Raw genomic sequence first — 27,887 nt, forward strand, 5'->3', positions numbered from 1 at the left:
TGTTTTGCATGCCACAGGCCCTGCCCACAAAGTCAATGCTGCACCTCCCCTGTACTCTAGGCCTTCATTCTCATGATATATTAGGGTGATCACTGCCTATCTTAGTAGAGATGCTGCATTGCAATCTAGTGACCACGCTGTGGACCGTATCCGAGTTAGCCCGGATAAGCGCAACCTTGAATTGGAGCTGTTCCTACGCAGCTGGGATCTATTTTGGTCACAAATATGTGCGAGAGAGATGAAGGTATTTATTGTGCTGCTCACTTTTTAACGCATTTTGGCTCTTCCAGAACTCAAATCCTCAAAAATCAAAAACATTTCTGAATTTCATGCAGACAGTAGTTAGGAACTTGCTCCAGGAAAAAAGCGAACCCAACATACAAGTACAGTCACCTCTCTCCGGCATCTCAGCTCCATATACATCATCAGCTCCAAGTCAACGTCCCGCGATTTTGCCACCAAAAAGGACACCGGCCAAGGATCCACCATTTAGGTTAGATGGGAAGAGAAAAGAGCATATTCTTTTGAAGTTTCCACCATCAAATAAAGTCAAGTTCCTCACAAGAAGGTGCAAAGTGTGCTTCAAAAATGAAATTATTAGTGAAACACGCTATTTTTGTGGAAAGTGTGGTGTTCTCATTCACCCATGAAAGTGTGACATTACCTACCACACCCTACAGAGATACTAGAGGACTTCATTAAGGTATGTAGAAAATTTTGTTTCCATATCTTGTTTAGTTTAGAACTTATTGTGAAAAGAATTCATTGTTGTTTGCTCTGCCACTAACAGCTAGATTAGCTGGGCCAGCCCTCAAAATTGGTCTGGCTACAGGAGCAAATGGCAAGGGCAAATTAAAAGATAAGTAAATAATTGTTTTAAAATGGACAAAATGAACATAAGTCTTGCACACCTGCATGAACTGTTGTAAAACTTAGAACACTGTCAACAGAGAAATACCCAGATGAGTGAATAATTTCAAGCCTGTCTTCTGTTGACACTGACATCTCTGTGTGAGCAGACATGGAACGTCCTCTCAGTAACAGTTAATAGTTGCTATACATCCATGTTTGAGACCCCAACTGTTTGATATGACAAAGCTCTATTACCTAATGCTTCCCTTATCTCTACAAAATATTGACAGGAATTTCTGCCACAAAGATTTGCAAATTTTGCATATGACCACTGTTCCACTTTACTTATATCTATCTTGGAGCACAGCTAGTAGCACACTAACATTTTAACCAGCCATCAATACACACAAAAAAACAATCTGTTGGGGGCATTTAGTAGGGTATGACAGAGGTTTTCAAGTGTATATTATACCGGAAACACCGCTACATGAAAACAAGTTTGAAGTATGTGTGTTAAACTTCGCGCGAGGTGCAGGATAGGCAGCCCGCCGAACTCGCTGACATGCACAGCCGTGATGTAGCCGCTTCGAGTTAGTTCCACGCAGCCAGGTGTGACCATATATGGTAATGTTCCAACCCATGTGTAAAAGTCTACTTGGAGTCAAGATGTTATTTTTACACCGCCAACGTGGAGGCCATTGTAACAGATGCAATCTATCAAATTCTTGAGAAAATCCACCATGTACTTTGGGAGTTATAGAGCTGGATAATATCCACGTTTCGAGAAGCTTCGTCGGCTCCAGGTATAAAAGGAGGGCGATCCAGGCTACAGATTCAGTGATACTCCACCATCTCTGCGATACGGGTGACAGGTGGAGATCTACAAGTGCGGCAGACCGGAACCTATGGTCAGACAAGACTTTGCATCTCAAGTGCTCGGTTCCAGTGGAGTTGGAACTTTATAATTTTCTTCAAGTGCCATGTTAGGACTTGTGTTTCAGTGACAAACTGAAGGAAATTAGAATTTCTTTTTTTTGCTAGCTGTTTTACGTCGCACCGACACAGATAGGTCTTACGGCGACGATGGGACAGGAAAGGGCTAGGAGTGGGAAGGAAGCGGCCGTGGCCTTAATTAAGGTACAGCCCCAGCATTTGCCTGGTGTGAAAATGGGAACTTAGAATTTCTCTTGTGAGCGTTGTAACCCTTCCAAGTGCTGCATTTGAACTTGTGTATGAACTTGTGTTTCGTAAACAAACTTTGGGAACATAGAAATTTCCCTAGTGTCATATTTGAACTTGTGTTTTGCGACAAGCTGTGGGGGACATATAACTTTTCTTGTGAGTGTTGTAATTTTCCAAGTACCACACTGAACTTGTGTTTCATGACGAACTGTGGAAACTTAGAGCATTTCCGAGTATTACGTTTGCACTTGTGTTTCATAACAAATTGTGGGAAAATAGAATATTTTTGAGTGCCACATCTGAACTTGTGCTTAAACTTGTGTCATCGTAATTGACTGTGGAAACAGAGTACCCATGCCATATCTCAATTTGTGTTTTCCTCTCGTGAAGTTCCGAGAGAACATAGGATTATTCAGTGCCATATTTGAACTTATAAATTCCATTTCATAATAATTATTCATGAACTGTGTTAGACTCTTTCCAAGTGCAGTTTAACTTTAATGATCATTTAAAGACATTGCTGAACAGTCTTCAAGTACACGTAATTTTTGTTTATAGACGGAATAAGACATTTCCGAGTGACATTAAATTTGCTCAATGTATTACGAACATGCTAATATGTCCTGAACTTGCATGAACTGTGAATATTGCGCTCAATATTGTGTTTTGATTATAAAGTGACTTAGTCAGTATGTTAGGAACTGTGATGATAACGATTAGTGATCTAATAGAACATTCCAGTCTGCCATGCCAATGTTAGCAGACTTATGTCGTGAACTTGACATTATAAATTGTACATAATTTTCTCAAGTATTAATTCGGCTGGCATCTAACACGTGGTCAGATATTCAGTTCAATCGTCTTACTTTCTAGTGATAATTTATGAACATTTGTGATTCAACGAGGTGTTTGAATCAAGATTCGAGTGTCAGTTTCATTAACATTTGACATATTCCACTTGCAATGAATAAACACAATATTTAAAGGTCAATGTTAATTTATTTAACAGTGCTACAAGTGAGTTGAATGCCATATGGGGAACTTGTGTGCGCGTCACGCCTTACCTCTCAATATTATCGTGTGAGATCGAACCCCGCAACGTGTGCACCTAGAAATTCGAGAACTCCCAGATCCTCTAGAACTTCAAGAAATTCTAGAACGTCGAGAACTTCACATCCAGGATGGGCGTGGTTCCTGTCCAGACTGTGCCCAGTAACCATCCCGGAGTCCGGAGATTCCAGCCTGCTACAACGCTTCAACTCAACTTGTATGAAAGGCAATATGAATTTGTTTCCAATGAACAATAAAACCAAATTTTCAAAGAAATCTAAGTTCAGTGAACTAATACCCCTCTCTGTACCAATTCCAATGTTTACGTGCCACACCCTTAGAAATATTCCACGTTCTTCAAGCCAGTGTCAGCGGCCCCAAAGACAGACATTTTTTTCCCAGTACAATATACTGGATTTTTCTGTGCTCCCTCAAGTTTGGAAAGAAGAATATGGACTTATCAAACAATGCCGGTACATAGTTTGACACTGGTTCATTCAATGGTAAGGTATTGGCAAAAATTTCGATCCATCAATAACTCCAGAATGAGGATAACTTCACTTTTCCTATACTGGTTGAAACATTCTTAAATGCACTTGCAGAAGGTTTTTGTATCAAGCGGTCAAACTGAAAATGATATTTTCATTAAACCTCGAAATACTGTTATGTGACAGACAATGTTAAGAGGAGAAATACTGACCCGCAGCACACATCCACTTAGAATGAAAATTCGTTGATATAGTTCATGCAATAGTGAACCTTAGATGAAAGACTCTTTCTGATCAGAGTTCTAAGCTGAAATATTAACACAGAGCAGATTTTCTAGATGTAACGTTGATATGCTGAAACAAGTTATTTACTTTTCAAATGTACATCAATTCTTAATATTATTAATACTTACTGATAAGTGAATGGTTTGGTGAAGAAGATGAATGATATGATGATTGTTACTGCTTTGCGACAGGTAGTGACAGTTGCTGCAACTAATGCTCCACAGGTTCTTACAAGAGTAAGCACTATTTGGATCCCCAGATATCCAGATATGGAGAATAGGAAGGCATAGCCGTATGTCTCTTTAGGATGCTAATTCGAGAGAAAAAGAAAAAACATTCAATTTAAAAATGACCACCTAATTCTTGTATTGTTTTAAAAGCTTTCCTTATTTTAATTTGTATCAAAAAACATAGTAGGAAAATATTCAACTGCAGTATCTCAATTAATACACAGAGATCTCTAGCAATTTAAAGAGTATCTCACTGATCTGTGCTTTCTCAAGACAGAAAGTAGTTACCATTGATGCTTTCACGGCCCGTAATTGTAGACATGTTCAAGAAAATAAGGTGAAATTCTTTACGTATCACAGAGAACTTTGCGTCTTCAGAAGAAAATCTTGACTGTTCATTAGGAAGACTTCTCTAATAATGAAGGTTTGAATTTAGCCGATAGTAGTAGGATGTGGTATGTTCATTCGTCACCAGATGGCTCACCGTACATTGGCACAGCACTAGCATTCCAAGTGGCAGTTTAGGTAAAACCAAGGACAGATTGTCCCCATTATTACACCCTGGGGTGCACAAAATTCCCTGTATTTACAGCAAGGTATACATTGGTCAAACATGCTGGTCCACTGGTATTCAGATCAAGGAACATGAACAAAATATTTGTCTCAACCAGTCAGATGAATCAGCAATAACCGAGTACGCCCTATCATCGGGTCATGATGATGTGTTCCAAGATGTTCGAGCTCTTACCCACACTTAACACTACAGGTCTAGGATTATATAGGAAGCTGTGGAAATACATAGAAATCGTAACAATTTCAACAGGGACACTGGCTATCAATTAAGTAATACGTGGTTGCCAGTCATTAAGGATTTACGTAGGTAGTTCTCTTCCCTGTCCTTTCACCATTGTTATTTAATTTCAGTGTTTTCCAAATTCGTGCGTTCCTCATCACCATATGTTACATTCCAAGCTTGTATTAATGCCATACTTTCATAACTTATGTGCACCTGTTATGCCCCCCTCTCAGACCGACTCTAGATGGTGCTGTCAGCTGTCACTTGGAACGCTAGTGCTCTGCCAGTATACGGTGAGCCGTCTGGTGACGAATGAACGTACCACTTCCTATTACTAATGGCTAAATTCAAACCTTCATTATTGAAGAAGTCTTCCTTGTGAACAGTCAAGATTTTCTTCTGAAGATGCGGAGCAGAGTTCTCTGCAAAATGTAAAGAATTTCACCTTATTTTCTTGACATAGCATAAGCCCAAAAAGCCTATATTATGTCTACAGAAAATAGTTGGCCTTTGAGATAATAACCGCAATATTTCCAGTCAAATAGAAATATCAACCCAAGCAACAAAACTCACCATAAGAAAATATACACCACAAAAGGCAGCAAAATGATGTTTTACAATATTAATCAGAAATAGTTATCAATACAGCTGGTAGTTTTTGCAGTTTAAAACTAAGAACTTAACATTCAAAACATTTTATTTAGCATTACGGTATAGCGTTTTACGACGGAAGTGATATTTTCGAATGGAGAATTGGAGGTTGAAATTTCAATGTCAACTGCTGAATTTTCTAGATTTTCCAGTTTTAATTCAAGAAAATAACCGAAGGAACATAATATAAAAATGAAATGAAATACTGAACATTTACAAACATGTAAATTGATATGGACCTACTTACTCACAAAATATAACACACATTTAGAAGCTAGACTGATATTCAGTGAAAAAATCATTACTCAAGATATTGTATGAACTTACATAATTTGAAACACTTGCTGAAAGTTTAGCAAGTTTACACACTGTCACAGAATCAGTCAATATGTTACAATCATACCAAAATAGCTCCACCAACTGAGGCAGAACCTGCTAATTGCATTCAGAACTCCAGATAACAATGAAGAGTATAAAGATGCTATTCATAGATGATAACAAGAAAAATGCACAGAAGGGTGACGAAACTACCCAAAGAAAAGTCAAAACCTGTGCCAGCCTTCTGATTAATATAGTGCAGACAATGTAATCGCTCTTATTTCATGGAAACACATACATTTAGCATTTTTTAAACTCAATTTTCATTTTATCGCCATTTAAAAACAATAATGACTCACTTTTCTTTTAAAGGTCAAGTACACTTACTTTTAGAGCATTTGACCTATTTCACATTTATTATGATCTCAAAAAATCTACCATCTCCAGGAATCAGTAAATTTCAATCATAATTCTTCTTAACAAAGAGAGTTAATTTTATTGACATGGTAATTTCTAAAACTGTAATAGCTTTTGAAACAGAGAGGGAATATGGGAATTAAAAACAATTCTCACTGCCTAACTTTGTATCATAAAAATGGTGCAAAATGATATTTAAAACTAATTGTTCCCCTAGAACCTCATCAGTACTGGGATGTGACCATAGAGCCCCAGGTAAGCCTGGCATTTTTTCTTGTGCCAGACTCATCCTTTTCATCATCCATGTCCAGCCTCCCTTAGTCCACTCTGTTTTGACATGATGCCACTGGATTACCTACACCTTGGGAATTATATAATGATCTCGTTTAGCAAGGCCTCTTTGATTCTTCATTCTGTATTCGACGAACTATCATTGCTCACTTCCTCCTTTGATTGGAGTAATGGAGGCCTCATCGTTTTGTTTTGTCAAAACTATGATTACTGAGAGTTTTCAAACAGAATACCACAATCAATATATGGACAGTTTTATTTATCTCCCTTCATTTTATGCCTCCCCTCTTGATATGGACAATAGTGTTGCTAATCAAAGACACTGTCTGATTTACTGATCTAATTTAATTCAGGGTGACTCAGTAAATACATACATTCATACATACATGTAGAGTCTCTCACAGTAGGATTCTAGCTGGGCAGTCTTTACCTGAAATGGACCATAATCCTTATTGACAGGCTTCACATTTCACTTACACGCCGAATGCTCAGTCACTTCACTTACAACAGCTGCATGCAGACAGGTTTGAACAAAGGGCTGCTGACCACCACCACCACCACCACCACCACCACCGTTCCTTGGCTCAACTACAGAGAAAGTCTGCCACTCACAATGTCAATTCACGTGGCCACTCCGCAAAGTGAACTACTTAACACTGACAACTAAAAACAGCGATCACACAACAGCCACAGCATAAATAAAGACTTGTATGATTGAATGAGAAGGCAGAAAATCCTAAAATCATGTTCACAAATTGTCCACACTCCCATTTCCCCATTCTCCAAAACCACATCAGCTCAGTGTATGATCATGCAGGTTTTGGAGCCACAATATTCTGACACAGGAAACTAGAGAAAATACAAACTTCACAATGACCAGCCTTGAAAAATCACTCTCCAGTGTTCCCATTCTGATTCGAAGCAGATGCTAGAGTGGCTGTCTTTTTTCAGGTCATAGCCGCTTTCCATCAAATCCTAGCTCTTATTAATTTCAAATACGTCTCAAACCGCTACATATAAATAAGTCAATTAAAGATCTTGCGGGATGTTTATCGACCTAGTTCAGAAATGCAATAGATCAAATCGAAATATCTTTAATGTTGAATTTTTCTGAGTTTTATTTATTATTTTTGTTGTTCATTATGGAACGGTCCGGAATATAGAACATTAGTGTATGCCATGTGTGTATATACACTTCCTCTTAGATACCTTGGACGTGGAAAGAAAACATCGTGGAAAATAGATAATCATAACTATATGTTATCGATTTACCATCGATCATCTGTTGACTATTTTCTGACTTGAAGTCAGCTTGAAGTGCAGTACATGTGCCGCATGTGGTCGTTCCTAACCTGGATTGTTTCTTTACCTTTTGATCATAATTATATTATTACAGTAAGAATAGGTGTTTTTATCTCCTGTGTGTGGAAAACACAAAAATAAGTATATTTTATTGTGTCTAGTCACAAATGCAAATAGTGTGCCAGAACATTGTGCTGCACGTGTCCGAGTCTTTCTTCAAGCACTATGAGTTCCTGTAAAGCGCATAACGTGAGATTTTATGACCTGGAACCCAGGGTTATTCACTATATGGCATCTGAACCTCAGCACAGAAAGCTTGTGCTTTCAAGGTATGTAACATATATTTGTTCCTCTGTGATTCATCACTACTTGTTTTTGGAAGAACGTGTTTTACTTTTGTTGTCTTTGTTTTATATTTATATTGCTTGCATGATGTCACAAGATGAAAATTTGGATGGAGAAATTTATTTAAGAACACAGCAGTCTGGTAGTTTCAACCAGTGTGCAAGACACATTGTATGGAACAAAGATATGCCAATGAAGTACAAGAAAGTTTTATACTCGTCCTGTTATAAACCTATACTGACCTATGCTTCAGCAGCCTGTATGTTGATTAAGCAGAACCAAAGTAAGATACAAGCAGCTGAAATGAGGTTCTTGAGGAGCATACAAGGAAAGACAAGACAAGATAGAGTACGAAATGAGGAAATAAGAAGCATGGGAGTGTGTAAACTTCAAGAAGAGACTGATATAGCAAAGCTAAAATGGTTTGGACACATAATGAGAATGCCAGGAGAGAGAATATCAAAGATAACATTCATGGATAGAGAGACTGCAAAGAGGCCTAGGAGACGGCCTAGAATGAGATGGAGCAGCTCTGTTGTGGAATGTATTGCACATAGGGGAGTCGAAAGCAATAAAGTACTACAAGAGGAGTGATGGAAAGATCCAGTAATGTGGAGGGCTTTGGTACACTACCCTACCCAGAGAGAACATGAAAAAGGAAATGGATGGAAGAAGATGTGCCATTTTTTAATCTTTATACACGTTTTTAGCTGAAGATGTTCCAAATCAGAGGAACGAAACATGTACTTTTTAGTCATTTAACTAGACTTCAATCTGACAAAACAAAGTATTGGAAGGCAGGATTCTTCAAGCTAAACCTTAGTTGAGTTGATACCAATACAGGATAAAAATGAGATTTATAAATAGGAACTGGCTCTATAAGGAGAGGCCAGTTCAATGATCAATGTATAAGGAATGATATTACTGATATTTGCTCATACCTCAGTCACTTTCATACTGCCAAAGTCAAGGACGAGACTGAGACAGATCAATGAAAGTAACAAGTTTGTTTTAGCCCATATCAGAAGACATAAATTTGGTGCACTGTTAACACTTGGTGTTGCCAGCAAAGGCAGTCACTTAGCGAGCTGGTAATTTTATTCAGTTGACTGTCAAGTTCAAGTTGATTGTTTTCATTTTTTATTTTATGCATCCTTTCTTTTTTTAAAGTGGTACTAGACTTTTCCAACACTAAAAAGTGCACTTGTAGCAAAAGATCTTAGAGGTCGACGCTAATTAGGAACTAATATTTAGAGGCCCCATGAAGAAAGGAAGAAGAAAAAAAGAAGAAAAAGCGCACGTTGTTCCTAAATATTTTTAAAAAGTTTCACGCCTGCTTTAGTTTGTATAAATGCTTTAGTTGAATAGAATATATATGTATTTTACAATATGCTTTAACTCTTTCGCTGCAGAAGTCGACTCTTGTAGACCTACATCCCTATAGCATTCGCTGCGGTAATCGACTTTTGTCGACTTGGTACTTTCCTGCTATAGTTTCCACGCACTTCTTTAATAAAGGTGCATTTAATAATACAAACTTCTATAGTCATGTATTGACTATGTACTAAGCATTGTTTGAAAACTCTGCCGCAAATACTGGACCTATGTTTATTTGTTATCTTTCACCCATCCGCCCACCAACATTCCTGTCAGCTGTCTGGCCGATAGCAGACCGCTCAGCAGCTATGAGTGCGTGGAACAACATTAGTAATGACAGTGAAGAAATCTTCAATCTTTTAGTGGCAGATTCGGACAATGTAACAAGTGATGATGTGCGTAGTGATTGTTCGGAAGAAAGGGCCAACGAGGAAGATCTTCATTTTGTATCGGACTAGCGGGATATTAGTGAGGACATCGAAACTGCACCAATGAATGGAAGAATATTTTACAATAAGCTAAAAAAAAAGGCAATTGATGCTCCTGACTTCAAAAATTCTGTCATAATGGGACTTCTATGAGAGTATCAGCGCAGTCTGCCGGCGAAACGAAAAACTTCAGATTACATACCTCAAGCGCTTGATGGAGAGGCATTTCCTTGGGGAGCAGTAGGACAAGTCACAAACCTAATTGTGTTGTTTGTTCCAAATTAAGAGCAAAATGTTCAAATAAAGGACAGGGACTGTGCAAGAGAAAACAGACAGTATTTTTTGTAAGAATTGTCCAGGACAGCCTGTAATGTGTCCAGTTCCATGTTCGGAGATGTATCACAGTAATGTGTGTTTCAAGGTCAAATGTCACTGCTACTTTGCCAAAGTTAAGTTAAAAATGGTGCAATTGGTGTTGCATGTCACTAACCTTCAAAAAAAAATAAAGTTTCACTTCATTTGGAAAATACAAAAAAATTACATTTTTCTGCAAGGGTTCTGCTTAAAAATAGCACAGCGAAAGAGTTAATGTTGCACCAACACAGATAGGTCTTCTGGCGATGATGGAATAGATAAGGGCAAGGACAGGGAAGGAAGTGATCATGGGCTTAGTTAAGGTGAAAATTGGAAAACACTGTAAACCATCTTCAGGGCTGCCGACAGTGGGGTTCGAACCCACTATCTCCCGAATGCTAGTTGATATCTATACTACCCAAATGAAGCAGCCACTTGCTAACGTGTCAGTGGTTTATTATAATGGTTCATAGATAATTACAGGTAGAGGGTCTTCCTCTTTATTGACCGGAGATAGGATTGGTTACCCTTGATGTTTAATTTTCTCAGAGAGTTGAGCTTCACTTCCCACATTTATGACCTTCCTCTTATGTGGTCTTCTAGTAGCCTGAAAATGAAAATCCACAGCCTGTTTCCAGTTATTTGACCGGGTCAGGAATGGAATGAATGAAGCCCCCATCTAGCGGCGAGGATAGGAATTGTGGCGGCTGCCGAAGCCTGCCGCTTTCCTCTGGGGCAATGATTAATGAATGACAGATGAAATGAAATTGGAGAGTGTTGCTGGAATGAAAGATGACAGGGAAAACCGGAGTACCCGGAGAAAAACCTGTCCCGCTTCCGCTTTGTCCAGCACAAATATCACATGGAGTGACCAGGATTTGAACCATGGAACCCAGCGGTGATAGGCTGGCGCGCTGCCGCCTGAGCCACGGAGTATGTAAATATGTTTGTGCTTTGGAAAATCTTCAAACACATATAAAATGACATCTGGAAGTAGGATTTTTGTTGTTGTGCTGACACTATAATCAGAGTGCTTAACATACCTACTAGAAAGAGTGAAAAATTTACTTGGGTTCCACAGAGATCCCAGTCTGTTACCTTGATAAGAAATTGCCAAACAATTTATTCTGATTGTTTTTTCCTCATTCATGAAAGGAAACACCATATGCCTTTGCAGACTCTGCAAGGAGAAACACAGCAGTATACCGTTTTTAATCTTTATATCATGTAGTTTTATTAATTTTATTTACCAACTCACAAATCACCTGCATTAGTGCCTGAAAGCTAATAAATCACTAAAATACTTGTCGACATGTCTGTGAATACTTGTACTGACTACTCTGATGATGATGTTTGTTGTTTAAAGCGGCCTAACAGCTAGGTCATCAGCCCCTAATGGTACGAGGTGAACGAAACTAAAAAAACATATCCACTGACTATAATCTAAAATGAATGATGATGAAAAAACTGATTGTGTTACCCCTATAGTGGTATTAAGCACAGGTAATGTAAACTCATGGTATGTCACAGTGGTACCACTCACAAGCAACACAGACCCATGGTGTTCCTCACAAAGTGGAACTAATCACAGGCACCGGTATTCCTGTGGTGTTCCTCACTTAGTGGAACGAATCACAGCCCATGTATACTCATGGTGTTGCTCACATAGTGGTACTAATCATAGGCAATGTTGACCCACGGTGTATCATCCATTATAGTAATGCACACAGGCAACACAAAGCCATGGTGTCCCTCACATAATGGTACTACTCTCAGGCAATGCAGACCCATGGTTTTCCTCACATAGTGGTACTAATCACAGGCAACATAGACCCATGGCGTTTCTCATAAAGTGGCACTACTCACAGCTAACGCAGACACATTCTGAACACAATGGAACTGACGTGGAATGCACATGATAATACTTATCACAAACAACGCCCAGACATGTAGTGTTCCTCACATAATAGTGCTGTTCCTATGTAATGTAGATCCATGGTTTTCCTTGCAAGGTGGTACTCGTCGCAAGTAATGATGACCCATGGTGTTCTGCATGTAATGGTATTAATCACTAGTACGGTAGTCTCATGGTTCTAATGTCATCATCCCTTGGTTGCCCCATCTAGTCGCCTCTTACAACAGGCAGGGGATACCATGGGTGTATTCTTCATCTGTGTCCCCCACCCACAGGGGTTACTAACTACTCTGCCTGTTCAAATCTATGTCTTTGAAGCATACAGGCTTGTGGCAAAAAGTTGCATTATATGAGCTGAACTGAGAACCAATTTCATGTCCAACACAGCATTAATGTACGGTAAAGACGATGTCTAAAGTTACCTACTTATGATATTAAGAAGACTGTTCGTTTCTTCAATGCCTAACTTTTACATTTTCCAAATAAATTTTAGGCCTATTAATTCCGTTGGACGGGTACCCAGTTCTTGCATTAGATTCTGTAATATCATAGGTTTCATATAATAGAGACAACTCGAAAAAACAACATTTCAAATTACCTAGTTCTAACATTCAGATGACAATATGAAAGGATAGATCACAGCTACTATATCTATTATGGATAAAACTGAAAGTTAACCTTTGAGCAAAATGAAATTCCTTTCTGTAAGTCTCCACTCAGTATCATAATAATGAGCAGATACATAAAGCCAATAGCATATGAGTACAACACTACTTCACTGTTGCTTCCCTTGTACGTCTTCATAGCTTTCTCTTGAACATTACCAATCGCAGCATCACACAGTAATGCACAAGAAATCATAAAAATACCTACAACAGAAAGGAAAGAAAAACTGTTTAAATCACAATGTAGGAAATTTAGTATGAAACAGGCTACCGGTACCAAATTAAATGACAAAGCTTTGCATCTATAAACATAACTTCTAACTTAGTTGACCTGTGACTCAGTTTATGGACATTCAAAACACTGCAAAACTTAACACAATGAAAGATATGTAATACTGTGTCACTAACAAACTTTGTATGCTAACAAACAATTATCATGATTATTTTGATTAGATTCACAATTATCAACATAGTCTAATGTTTACAAAATTCAATCACCACAAAAATGACTACAGTACACTTATTATACTGCATTTCATACTGACCTATGACACTGAAGGTTGGCGAAACTTTGCTGTCAGCCAAGGTGAACAAAGTAAGTCCTATACACATGCAACCCGCTGCTAAAAAATCAATCAAGCCATACTGTTTCTTCTGGATTAGTATGCCTCCAATCAAAACAGGAATTAGTTTACAGCACTTAAATATGACTTGCGTGGGGTAATTTAAGTAGCCCAAGGAAGAATTTGAGAAACCCATCGTACCGAGAGTAAGAAGGGCTAGCAGTAAATAAACTGGCAGTGGAATTCTGAAACATAATTAATTAAAAATCGATTTTAGAATGATGTAAACCAGTATTAAACTGAAAGGCAGGAACAGTTGAAAAGGTAGAGTTACTTACGTTCTTTTCACGCTTTTCAAAACTGTCTCAATATATCCAAACACTGAATAATAAGCAAACTGTACCAGGGTTAAGTACCAACCAAAGGGTTTAAAACCATCCAGAGTAAAAATTAACTCCTAAAAGAAAAACACAAGATTTAAAACAGTTCATAACTTAACGAATACTAGTTCAATATCCATAAATCTAAGATAACAACTTTATGGCAAACCTTACTTGTAAATATCCATACATGAGGTAAAATATGAACACTCCAACACAACATATGAAAAATTGACTAGTTTGCGAAAAATTGCTAATGTCACAACATAAAAATGATACATTCGTGGTAATTTCACTTATTGTCTGTTTTGATTTCACTTTTGACCCACTGGTGAAACCATTAATGGGAATGTTGACACTTCCCATGGTACACGTCGCCGGGCCTAATCGGCCCCTAGATAACTTGATGCTGATGTCAAGTACGCGACTGTCAACAGTTTACATGCGGTGCGGACATGCCCATCTGCCAGCTGATCTTGCGGGATGTTTATCGACCTAGTTCAGAAATGCAATCGATCAAATCGAAATATCTTTAATGTTGAATTTTTCTTAGTTTTATTTAATATTTTTGTTGTTCATTATAAAACGGTCCGGAATATAGAACGTTAGTGTATACCGTATGTGTATATACACATCCTCTTATATAGATACCTTGTACGTGGAAAGAAAACATCATCAACTATTAGTTATCGATTTACAATCGATCATCTGTTGACTATTTTCTGGCTTGAAGTGCAGTACATGTGCCGCACGTGGTCGTTCCTAACCTGGGTTGTTTCTCTACCTTTTGATCAAAATTATATTATTACAGTAAGAATAGGTATTTTCATCTGCTGTGTGTGGAAAACACGAAAATAAGTATATTTTATTGTGTCTAGCCACAATTGCAAATAGTGTGCCAGAACATTGTGCTGCATGTGTCCGAGTCTTTTTTCAAGCACTATGAGTTCCTGTAAAGCGCATAACGTGAGATTTTATGATCTGGAACCCAGGGCTATTCACTGTATGGCATTTGAACCTCAGCACAGAAAGCTTGCGCTTTCAAGGTATGTAACATATATTTGTTCCTCTGTAATTCGTCACTGCTTGTTTTTGGAAGAACGTGTTTTACTTTTGTTGTCTTTGTTTTATATTTATATTGCTTATTTAAATTTAGAATTTTGAGGCAGCCTGCAATGCTTTACTTTATTTATATGTAGCGGTTTGGGACGTATTTGAAATAAATAAGAGCTAGGTTTCGAAGGAAAGCGGCTATGACCTGAAAAAAAGACAGCCACTCTAGCATCTGCCTTGAATCAAAATGGGAACACTGGAGAGTGATTTTTCAAGGCTGATCGTTATGAAGTTTGCATTTTCTCTGGTTTCCTGTGTCAGAATATTGTGGCTCCAAAACCTGCATCATCATACACTGAGCTGATGTGGTTTTGGAGAATGGGGAAACGGGAGTGTGGACAATTTGTGAACATGATTTTAGGATTGTCTGCCTTCTCATTCAATCATACAAGTCTTTATGCTGTTGCTAATAGTAGTTCTACTAAACAGTATAAATCATCATCATCATCGTTATTTTGTCACTAGTAGACTAATTGTGGGAATCATAAATGATTAACACTGCATTTTAGTTACCGTATTTGAAATTCATTGCACTTCGGGCAGATGATAGTTATTATTTCTACAATTTATATGCAGAAGTCCAAGTAATAAGAATCTAAATTAGTTGCTACTTGTCTAATTTCACATGACTTGTTGCCATAAGACCTATCTGTGTCGGTGCGACGTAAAGCAGCTTGCAAAGTAAGTAATTTCATATGATCCCTCTGTAGGCTACTCCTTATTTCTTCCCTCTCTGCATTCAACCCCCTCTGGTTGGGGGTAATCGAATGCATTCACAGTATCTCCTGCCTGTCATAAGAAGCATGTGAAAGGGGCACCAGGGACCCTCAACTTGGAAGCGTGGGTTGGCGACCATGGTTGCCCTAGCAGAATCTGGCATTGCCTCCACTTACTCTTGTTAGACACCTTGCTTTTATCTTTCCGACCTGACCTTCCTTGGTTAAGTCTTGTTCCCTTCTGATACTTTCATTCTTCTGTTTTTTTTTTTCATTTTGTTTATTGTTAAGAGAGGGTGGTTTCCCAGTTGTACTTGCTGTTAACCCACTGACATAAATTAATTCACTTGAAAATGTGCTGATACACATAATTATTCTTTTACATTTTAGATTCCTATCTTATACTGAAGGTTTTATGCTATTTTCTCTTCCTCTCGATGATAAGACCTTTCAGTTATGATTATTATTATTATTATTATTATTATTATTATTATTATTATTATTATTATTATTATTATTATTATTATTGTCAGTATACTGTCCAAATTTGGTTTCCCCCTCGGATTCAGCGAGGGATCCCACCTCAAGGGCAGTATCCTGCAGCGTGACATTTGGTTGGGGATGTAACTGGAGAGGAGAAGCAGTACCTCTCTCAGCCAGCTTCACCTGCTAGGCTGAACAGGGGCCTTGTGGGGGATGATAAGATTGGAAGAGATAGGCAAGGAAGAGGGAAGGAAGCAGCCTTAAGTTAAGTACCATCTGGGCATTTGCCTGGAGGTGAACTGAGAAATCGTGGAAAACCACTTCGAGGATGGCTGAGATGGGAATTGAACGACCCTCTATTCAGTTGACCGCCCGAGGCTGAGTGGGCCCTGTTCCAGTCCTTGTACCACTTTTCAAATTTTGTGGCAGAGCCGGAAATCGAACCTGGGTCTCCGTAGGTGGCAGCTAATCACATTAAGCACTACACCTCAGAGGTGGGCTATTACTATTACTACTAATTATTATTAATTCCCAAAAATCGTGAAGCAAGATGAAAATCATGAAGCAATGTATACTTTGGAGAAATAGCATTCGGATAATAATTCCTGTATACAAAATATTAATCTGGAGAATCACAATCGAAAGGAATTAACATTGACAGTAACTATTCTTGATATAAATACACATAACATTTGTATTCGACGTCGTAAGGGAAACGGTCAAAACCATAATCACCGCTACTACTCTTTGCATTTAAATGGCATATTATTTCTTCATGTGCCTTGTGTAGATGAAAATAGTAGGCCTACTGTAGTCTCAGCCTCAGTTCTTCAGACTCAGTGTAAGGTTCTCCAGCTAGTAATTAGCCTAGCAAATTTTGACAGGCATAAGGTGCTCTTTAAAAAAGTTGATTTAATTCTCTCCAACTCTACAAAGTAGTTTCCATGTAGTCCTGATCCATTTCTGTTGAGATGTAGTGTTCTGGTATTGATGAGAAATAATTTGTTTCATAGATCTGTCTCAGTCTTAGTCTCATTGGCTTTTATAGTGTGAAAATGACCGAGTTACGAGAAATTCTAGTATTGTAGTACCAAGTTTCCTTATACAGCCAATCGCTGTGATGAGTAGTGTGAAAGTGTCACTCATAGGGTGGGTTGGTTGGTTGGTTGGTGTGTGCATTTCAGTGGGCTTGACAAATTGATATGTAACCTGACGTGGTGAGAAAAGCAGCAGGGAACTATGAAGGCGGGTCAAATATAAACAGGAATTTGAATGTACCGTTGCTGTTAGTAATAATTCTGAGGCGGGGCATTGCTAGGATATTGGTGGGGGTGTCTGGAGGAAGGGTTTGTGCGCGCGAACGACTGTGGAGAGCTGGGCTGCTTCAGTACGCCATGAGTGAACAAGAGGTTCACAAGTCTGTTGCGCATTCCATCATTATCAAATTTCTCGCAAAAGAGGGCACCAGACCGTCCGAAATCTTGAGACTGCTCTGCACACATTTTGGGGAAGAAACACTTTTGCAAACTTTAGTGTATGCGTGGGCTCAAAAATTTGCAGCAGGAAGAGAACTTGTGGAAAATGAACCTCATGAAAGGAGACCATGGACAAGTATCACTGCAGACAACATTGTTGCCATTTATGACATTATTGGTGAATATCGGTGAATAAAATTTTGCACATTGTTTTCGCCATAGGAATAAGTTACGGAAGTGTTCAAACCATCATCCGAGATGAACTTCATTTCAGAAAATTGTCTGCCAGGTGGGTTCCTCGTCTCCTCAACCAGGAACAAAAAACTTTACACAAAGAAGTTTGTCCGTCGCTACGAGGAAGAAGGAGAGGACTTAAGGCGTCGTATTGTGACTTGTGATGAAACTTGTGTGCATTATTACATCCCAGAGTCAAAGCAAGCAAGCATGGAGTGGGGGCAAAGAGACAAAGCAGGTCCCGTCAAGGCCAAAACAGCCTGTCTGCTGGAAAGGTGGTTGCAACTGTTTTGTGGGACTCCCCGGGTGTTTTGCTGGTGGACTTTCTTCACGAACAAAGGACAATTAATGCAGATTATTACTGTCGTCTTTTTGATGAAGCAAAAGCTGTGTATCACAACAAGCGACGCCGGCAACCGATCCGAAACATAATTCTTCTCCACGACAATGCAAGGCTCCATACTGCCGCTAACGTGGGAAACACTGGAGGAAATTCACTGGCCACCTCTGGAACACCCTCCGTACAGTCCAGATTTATTGCCCTGCGACTACCATTTGTTAGGACCACTCAAACAAGACCTAGGAGGACAACAGTTCGATGATGATGCAAGTGTTGAAGAGTTCGTGCGCGAGTGGCTCAGCACACTCTTCTTTCTATCTGGATGGCATAAAAAACTTACCATATCGATGGCAAAAATGTGTATTAAAGGCAGGATATTATGTAGAAAAGTGATCTCTATGTGTGTATTTATTTTGGTTGATGCAATAAATTAAAAAAATAATTCCCGTTTATATTTGATCCATCCTCGTATATTGCTCCTCATTTCCGTCATGTGCCTTCTCAGCGATTTATGACAGCTGATGGCAGGTCTGTGTGTTTGCAGAGTGTTAGACTACTTGCAGTGAAGGTCTGTTTACACTCAGACAGTAATTAAGTGGTAACTGAAATTTTAACTTAATTTTAAGTGACTTGCAGTGTGTGAACTGCTACTTAAGTGGTAAGTAAATGATTAAGCAACAATGTAGTCAAGTGGAATAGAATGACGTATTTTTTCCTTTCTAGTAGACGTCCCCACAAGCTGTGCATGCACCCATCGGATTAGTGGGGGAAGCATTGCACGTACCACGTGCGAAAAGGCACAGTTTAGTCAAGTTCATAAATTGTGGGTGAATTTACGGAGTTGATCATCCCTGTGAGTTTGTTTTTATTTCGATTGTTCATTCTAATTGCTGAGAACAGTGGCTACATGGACAGAAGATAACACTCTAAAATTTGTTAGTGAATACATTCAGCACAAGTACTTTTGGAATACTAAAATGCACTATGCATGATTATAATCTCTCTTTTGTATCAGAGGTTCAACTTTATGCAGTAACTCATTAAATGTTACTTCTGACATTTGCAAGGTTCTATTACAGAATTATTTAAAATAGTTTTACTTGAGTCCGCCTTGTCAATACATTTTATAATTATAGAGAACTATTTACTTTACCATACATGTTTTGTGGGACTCCGCGGGTGTTTTGCTGGTGACTTTCTTCACGAACAAAGGACAATTAATGCAGATTATTACTGTCGCCTTTTTGATGAAGCAAAAGCTCTGTATCACAACAAGCGACGCAGGCAACCGATCCGAAACATAATTCTTCTCCACGACAGCTGGCAACATTTTACAGTTTAATTAATAGAGCTATGAACATACTAGAATTATAATAGAGAGATAAATATAATTCACCAAATTGATCATAGCAACGGATATTCCAGAAAATTTATTAATAGAATGATAAATAAAATGAAAAATGAACTATAAACAACTTTAATTAAAAAGTGAAAGGAGAAAAAGAAATCTGCAGTTCTAACTTTTCGAAATAAGCACTCTTAACAACTGGCTAAAATTTTCAGGAAAAGGAACATCAATGTTGCATACAAAACTGATAATAATACTAAGATAATTTTCAATTCAGATAAGATAGAGAATAATAATGTATAGGCCTATTTAATACATCAGGAATTTACAAATTGACACACCAAACATGTAAATGATACATAGGACAGTCTGGATGAAGATTGGCTATAAGGTACAAAGAACATGTTAATGCAGTCAAACATAAAAGATATTCGGCAATGGGAGAACATATGGTTGAAAAGAATCATAAATTTACAGACATTTCTAATGACATGAAATTAATACATTCGGCCAAAAAGGGAAAGTTCATAAATGTTTTGGAAAGTTTAGAAATTTATCTTGCACAAAAAAATGATTTTGAATTAAGTTTAAATGAGAGAAATACGGAAGATAACCCATTATATAAACTAGCATTTGATTACTCAAGGAACGAAAAGAAGAAAAACTTGATCTTAAATTTATAAAGGTGTTCTCATTCAGTTCAACAAAATTTTATGTAATGATCAATTTCATAATATTTAATTATTTTCTTTATTCATTGATATGGTGAATTAGGACACAACACTTCTTTAAATTGTAAAAAACAAAAGATAGTGTTATATTGTTTTATTCTTTGAGCTGACATCACTGATGAAGGGAATGGCTGATTTTCCCAAAACATGTATGGTAAAATAAATAGTTCTCTATAATTATAAAATGTATTGACAAGGCGGACTCAAGTAAAACTATTTAAAATAATTCTGTAATAGATTCAGACAAGTCAATACAGGATCAAACAACCTTATTAACCTATTATGGTTAAGTTTATCAACAGTTTGCAAGGTTAACAATTAAATAATGTTATTCACTTTACGTCCCAGAGACAGCTTTTATGGTTTTCAGAGACGCCGAGGTGCCGGAATTTTGTCCAGCAGGAGCTAACACCTTGAGATACCACCGGACTGAGCCAGGATCGAAGCTGCCAAGTTGGGGTCAGATGGTGGTGATTAGTATTTAAAGAGGAAGTACAACTAGGCAACGATCCTCTATATGACATCAGTCAGGGAGAGAAAAAAGGAAGGGATCTGATACTTCAAAAACGAAGGTATCAGCCAAAGAAAGACAAGGGCCATGAAGAGCGTGAAAATGAAAGACTCCGTAGGCCTTGAATGCTCTAATACCCTTGGGCTCAGAAATGAACAAGAGTTGATCAAGGGAAGTGAGGAGCCTGGCACAAGTAAGTGAAAGCATTGCCAGGGCTCAGCTAAGTGCCCCTTGGTCGCCAGCCCACGCTCCAGAGGTTAGATTCCCTGTGGCTTGGGGTCAGAAGGCCAGCACCTCAAGCGTCTAGCCACTCAGCCCAGCAGTTAACAGATTTTCCTGTGGATCCTCCTCGGCTAAGTATTTAAAGAGAATTGTACTTGCTCCGAGATTATTTCTGGTTATCCATTTTCACTCCCATTCTCTTTTTCTCCTAACTTTGGTCACCGAATGACTGAATCAACTTACTTGGGTAATAGATTGCCATTTACCACTGTACTAAACGCTGTCTTACGTTTAAACTAGCCTACGTGAGTTAAGTAGTGACTAACCACTTATTACTGTACCTAACACTGTCTACGTGTAAACCGGCCATGAGACACTGATTCAGTCATGGTCTCATCAACTTCAGTTCACGCTGCCAGTCTATTAATTGAAGTCTTTTCCCTGTTTGGTTGAGGCCAACACCGTATCTTCTGCATATGCAAACAGCTCACTGTTTCGGTAACATCTCCGATATCAATTTCAAATAAAATTGGGTGCCCAGGAATACTCCAATTGTTTACTGTATAGGTTTGAATCTGATAGGTAGTTTTCTTCACCTACCATTTTCTCTATCTCCCCCTCCAGAATTTGCCTTTTGATGAGTTCAAATAGTCTGTGAAAACTGGATGAAGTTTTCTGTGGTGATGCCAGGGCTTTCTTTAACTCAATCTAGCTACATTGGATTGATTGCATTGTGGATCTACCTCTTGTGAAGCCGAACTACTCTTCAGTGATGGTGGAGAGTGGGAAAGGAAATACAACATTAAACCCTCCAAGTTATATAACCATACCTAACCACTGCTGCCCCCCCCCCTCCCCACCTGATCTTTCCTACCTACTCTCCACCATCATGAGCCATTCCATTATACCTAATGACTGATCAGTCTAGTATCGGTATTAAATATCTTTACAATATACCTAAAGATAAATCTCATACAATTAAATCACCTTTTATTCCATTTCCAGTTTAATGTAATTTATTTTTCTTTTCCAAACATTCAAATTTATACAGAATAATTTAACATATCAATCGACCAGATCATTAGGCCCACAAATTCATGCTGTAAATATCTCCGTAAATATTACAAAATGATGGTTCACATGTTCACATATAGACCATCCTTGCAACTTCAGTTATATAAATTGGCAATGTACTTGATAATAAAACTATTTATAATAAAGTTTGATCTTTGTTATGCAGTACTCATGTTGCTTACCTTATACACCTATCTTAAAATAAAGTTGATCTACACCAAAGGACATCACAAAAGATTTTAATGTGTTGATTGTGTTATCTTGAATGTGTAATATTTACATCATATATCAAGACTATAGTTTTCTTATAAGAACAATTGATTCACATGTGCAAGTTATATAAGTTTAAATAGACTCATATTTGATCATAGCATGTTTTATCAGTGAGTTAAGACATACCAATGTGATATGTCGGGTTTTAGTGATTGTAAACTTAAATTACATATAATGTCTTCCATTTGTAATTAAGGCTGATAATGGCCCAATAGAAGGGTCGAAACTAGTCCTAATATAAAACGAGCCGTGCGTGTATAGGCGCGCGGCTGTGAGCTTGCATCCGGGAGATAGTGGGTTCGAATCCCACTGTCGGCAGCCCTGAAGATGGTTTTCCGTGGTTTCCCATTTTCACACCAGGCAAATGCTGGGGCTGTACCTTAATTAAGGCCACGGCCGCTTCCTTCCAACTCCTAGGCCTTTCCTATCCCATCGTCGCTATAAGACCTATCTGTGTCGGTGCGACATAAAGCCCATAGCAAAAAAAAAAATATATAAAATGAATAAATAATAATAACATATAATTTAAGTTATTGAATAGGTGGACCTATCCATCTTTGTTAATAGTAATAGGCGCTGTTGTTGATGTGTAGTATGCATTTGACAGGGATCAGTTGGGAGTGGTGTTGAAGTGAAGAGTGTCGATTTCACCACTCTGAAGCATAACTTATATTTAAAAGGTGATCAGCATTCATGTATTAAAATCGAGGATGCCCATGGAAAAAATGCATCAGAATGTTATTGAGGATTACATGAAGCCTGTTTTGAGAATGCATTACTGTACAGGATGGTTGCACAGGTCGGCCGTCCATTCCTCAAGATCAGATTGACATCGTGAGAGGTCCTATTTCCATAGAGATTGGTCTCAGTCATCAAACGATATGATGTCTTAACATTTGTAAAATTGCGTCCCATTGGGTACCACATCAACTCAGCGACGTAGAGAAATAGCACTGGTATGCACTGCCTGGCATCCAAATGGGCAGATACCACAATGAAGGAGACACATTTCTGCAGCATATTGTTGCCATTAGTGAGATGTGGACACGAACCTGTGAGCCTGAATTAAAGTGTTAATCGAATGAATGGCGTCACCCAGGTTCGCCACGTCCACAGTAATTTTGACAGGAACCCATTCGGATGAAGCTTATGTTGATTGTCACATACAGCTACGAGGGTGTTATTCTTACAGATAATGTTCCTGTGGGACAAACCGTCAACAGTGACTACTGTTGCCGATTTCTAGAGCAACATCTGCATCTGGCTCTTAGGCGCAAATGTCCATGTTTATTGCGCGATGATTGCCCTATTATGTTGCATGACAATGCACTTGTCATGTTGCAAACATTGTCAAGCTCTTATTGCAGCAGTGACATTGGGAGGTCTTGAAACGCCCTCGGTATTCACCGGACACGAGTCCTTGTGACTTCAACCTGTTTCTGAAGTTGAAGGAAGCCCTCTGAGGCCATCAATTTCCTGACTTGACATCTGTACTCCACACAGTAAGGTGCCTTGTCGCTGTTATCAACAGAGAACACCTTGCCAGCGGTCCCCAATGGCTTCCTGACATTTGGGTGACTGAGTTGAAGGAATGTAATTCAGTTGAATTGGTCGGTTAAGAAAGGAAGTAAGTCACTTTTTCTTAGTTTTCTTTTTCAGTTTTCAGTTTAGTTTTCTTAGTTTTCAACTGTCTTATTATTAAACTATTCAACAGAATGTATTCAAATTTTTCATGTTTGTTATGCATTAAACTATACACACTCTGATGTATCCACAAAAACTCACAATGCTATCATTTGTGTACACTGTTTTTATTTACAATGTATTTACACATTGCACACACATCAGTAAACCACCATTTTGAACAGCTGCCTATCATAAAGATTAAGAAGACTGCAACAGATGCATGTCAACTACCAACCCAACAAAACCAATTCACATACTTGACTTCAAAGACTCGCTAACACGACTTCCACACAAGTCTCATCAAAACAACTTAACTCTCATGCACAAGACTGCCTTTTTATATACGTTGCCTGGTCAGGCTTCCAGAAGGATATGACATGACATGTTTTTCTCATACATTTGAGAGTCTCCAATTGCCTAGTTACAATGTAAAGAAGTTTCTACAACTATCTAGTGCCAAAGATACATTATTCTGGATATTATATTGTGTTGCACAATGCTACATTGGATTATACATCATATATACTGGTAATAATAAATTATCTATTAATTATGTATTCTTACATTAAATAAACTCATATTAATATTTATACAGTAGATGCTTCATGACATAACCTCACAAATAATACAATCGCCTGTACATAACTACGTAAATAATAACAATACTAATAAATGGATGTAAATTTTTTTTTGCTAGGGGCTTTACGTCGCACCGACACAGATAGGTCTTATGGCGACGATGGGATAGGAAAGGCCTAGGAGTTGGAAGGAAGCGGCCGTGGCCTTAATTAAGGTACAGCCCCAGCATTTGCCTGGTGTGAAAATGGGAAACCACGGAAAACCATTTTCAGGGCTGCCGATAGTGGGATTCGAACCTACTATCTCCCGGATGCAAGCTCACAGCCGCGCGCCTCTACACGCACGGCCAACTCGCCCGGTGTTGGATGTAAACACTTCATAGCCATACCTCACAAGTCATAATAATAATCATCAATATTTGCATTATTTACCCATGGATTAAATAATATTGTTTCCAAGTTATATTAGTCTATTACACTTGCGTCAACTGGAAATGAAATAATTTCTCTATATCTAGGAAGTATCCTAGGAAAAAAAAAATTAAAATCTGTTATATAGTTCCTTTCTCCAGTCGAAGAGTAAATTTAGCACCTTTCATGTGAAGAACTCATTCAAAATTACACATTTTTGGCATAAAACTAAAATGGACTATATTACTTAACCAATGTAAAATTATCTTAAACTAAACATAAAAATAACTAATAGCCTAAATGGAATTCTATATTCTGAATAGTTAATATCACATTGAATCATTACATGTGGTCGGCCATGTTCCTCATAAAAGAGCTCAGCATTTTCCCCGTGGATGTACTCAATCAGTTTCTGAATATCTTCGATTTTTTAAAATTCTTACTCTTCTTCTACTGTACAGCCTTTCCAAACCAATACGAAATGAAGCAAGTTTAGTTTTTGCCAGATTAAAGGAGTGACTGACACAGCTGCTTTTAAAGGGGTAGGCAGTCACTACTCCAGGTTTTGTTGATTCATAACAAAATCTTTGAATCACAGCAATAGAACCAGCTTTTGGGTGGTTAGGCCGTGTGCATAATGCAGAGTTTCGTCCAGACGTGCCATTTGGACTCATCAGCTGGAATAGCATAGCAGAGGCAGAGTCCTGGAGGGGCGTGCCATTCCAGCTGATGAGTCCAAATGGCACGTCTGGACGAAACTCTGCATTATGCACACGGCCTAACCACCCAAAAGCTGGTTCTATTGCTGTGATTATAAGATCTGCGGCCGTGAAAGCCTTTTTTGAAAATCTTTGAACATTGATACAGTAAAACTCAAGCTTCTCTTAAGCGAGGCTGCTTTTGATGTGCCGTTTCCGTACACAGTACTTTTTTTTTTTGTAATGACAAGGCCACCATGTGTCAAAATCTATTATGTCTTCACTATATTGTCCATAACTTCTGAAATACTCCTTGCTATGATTTCGACATGTCTTTTGGAGGTGTAAACTCCGTCACTTTTCTGTATTTTTCTCTTCAGTGTTCCAATCACGCGGTTGTAAGGGAGAAACGACTGACCTCTTTTTGGAAATCTGTCATTGATTTTAAATTTACTGATGTCTGTCAACATAAGGCATATTCTTACTATGATATAGTTTTTATTTTGACTGGGTGCTCCGTCTAAAAACTTCTGTATTTCTTTAACATTCTTTGATCGTCGCCATAAGACCTATCTGTGTCGGTGCGACGTAAAGCCCCTAAAAAAAAAAAAAAAAAAAAAAAAAAAAAAAACCATTCTTTGATATGTAGTTTTCAATATAGCAAAACAGGAATGAACAGACCTCATTTGCTCACTTTTCTGGCTTCACCTTCATGACATAGGTACAGCATGAAATGTTTGGACTTTTACATCATAAATGCAGAAACAGTTAATCCATAGCTGACTTCAATAGAATATTTCCTGCACTGGGATATTTGGCAGAGGCAGATTTTTCATACTGTATAGTCAAAAGTTATTCCAACAATGTCATCCCTGCCCATACATTGTTGCTGAGTTATTGTAATGAACTTATAAAACTTTCTGCTGTGCTGCTTATGAATATCCACCTGCCACAATTAACCCTTGTAGATACACATCCGGATTGTTTTGTTGCCAATGTTTAAAAATTTAGGAAATATCTCCATGCATTTATCCTCGTTGATACGTTTAAAACATTCCATTCAGCATCTGAAATGAAGTAATCGCAAAGCATAACGGTGCTGTGGATTTTATATCACGCTAAACTTGTTAAATGGGTAAAAGACAGTACTTTTAACTTATCTGCAATAAGCACCAGTAGATTTTCTGGGAATTGCTTTCCCATTACAGTCAGCATATGGCAACCCATTTGCTTACTGTCATTTCACTTTCATTTGGAAGACATTGAAAAAAATTGCTTTAATTACCTTACAGCAACCATCAACAATAGCAATAACACATCATGAAGTTGGCACCAAGTTAAGTTACTGGTGTGTTACGCTTGCTGCGAACTGCAGGCTGATGGTTGTTTATTGGCAGGACATGATGTGTGGTGGAAAAAGGACCTAAGTCAGTGACTTGATTCCTTTCTCCCCGGTATGTAGAAAATCAACCTTGTATTTCTCCCACAGGGAGCAGCCAAACATTTCATGATAGTAAGGTGTGCCTTGATCTGTTTAATATATTTACATAACAAATAAAAATGGGCCAAAAAAAGTGACTTAGTTCCTTTTTCCACTGACCAGTGCAATTGTAACTTATTACATTCTATCAGTATTGCAGCTATTTTGTTTACAGCCTCATATTTTACTTGTCTAAGGATAAATGTAGCTTGTAGTAACATTATTGTTTGGATGAAATATCACGTATGTATAAGTCCAGAATCAGCCAGCATGAGCGAGCATCTGTATGACTTCATCTATGATGTGTTTAGAAAGTTGAGGCTTGCAATCGTGATGGATAATTCGAAGGGACGTGTGGTGGCAGCTAAATATATAAATTAAATGGTCTGCTATATTTAGCTGTTTGAGATGATGTAATACAATCTACAGGCACTAAATTGGGTTAAGACTTCACTAGTTGGTTTGTAAAAGAGACATTAATGATCCGATATGATGCACCGGACATAACGTGGCCAAAACCTGGCTAGTATGAGGTAAGACTTACGTCTGGCAAGTACGAAAAGCATTGACTGGTTTGGCAAAACCATTGATCTGGGTACAAGCAAAGGGAGTCTGCGGGTGTAAG

The 27,887-nt window shown here is 38.2% G+C and overlaps 2 protein-coding genes across 2 annotated transcripts in view; one reads left to right on the forward strand and one right to left on the reverse strand.

Annotated features, from left to right (window-relative positions):
- Papst2 (PAPS transporter 2) overlaps positions 1-14,297 on the reverse strand; it is a 35,231-nt gene extending 20,934 nt beyond the window's left edge. The window contains exons 1-5 of the mRNA XM_067135245.2: positions 14,064-14,297; positions 13,848-13,966; positions 13,492-13,754; positions 12,960-13,150; positions 3,986-4,167 (exon numbers count right to left, since the gene is read on the reverse strand). Coding sequence (XP_066991346.1) covers positions 3,986-4,167; positions 12,960-13,150; positions 13,492-13,754; positions 13,848-13,966; positions 14,064-14,255 — 947 coding nt within the window. The 5' untranslated portion in view covers positions 14,256-14,297. The remainder of the gene's footprint in view (positions 1-3,985; positions 4,168-12,959; positions 13,151-13,491; positions 13,755-13,847; positions 13,967-14,063) is intronic.
- Positions 14,298-14,650: 353 nt separating this feature from the next.
- The window catches only part of l(3)72Dn (UTP4 small subunit processome component l(3)72Dn), a 166,492-nt gene continuing 153,255 nt past the window's right edge, over positions 14,651-27,887 (forward strand). The window contains exon 1 of the mRNA XM_068225020.1: positions 14,651-14,935. Within this exon, the coding sequence (XP_068081121.1) occupies positions 14,805-14,935 (131 nt within the window). The 5' untranslated portion in view covers positions 14,651-14,804. The remainder of the gene's footprint in view (positions 14,936-27,887) is intronic.

The sequence above is a fragment of the Anabrus simplex genome, chromosome 1 (genome assembly GCF_040414725.1).
Source record: "Anabrus simplex isolate iqAnaSimp1 chromosome 1, ASM4041472v1, whole genome shotgun sequence".
Lineage (NCBI taxonomy): Eukaryota > Metazoa > Arthropoda > Insecta > Orthoptera > Tettigoniidae > Anabrus > Anabrus simplex.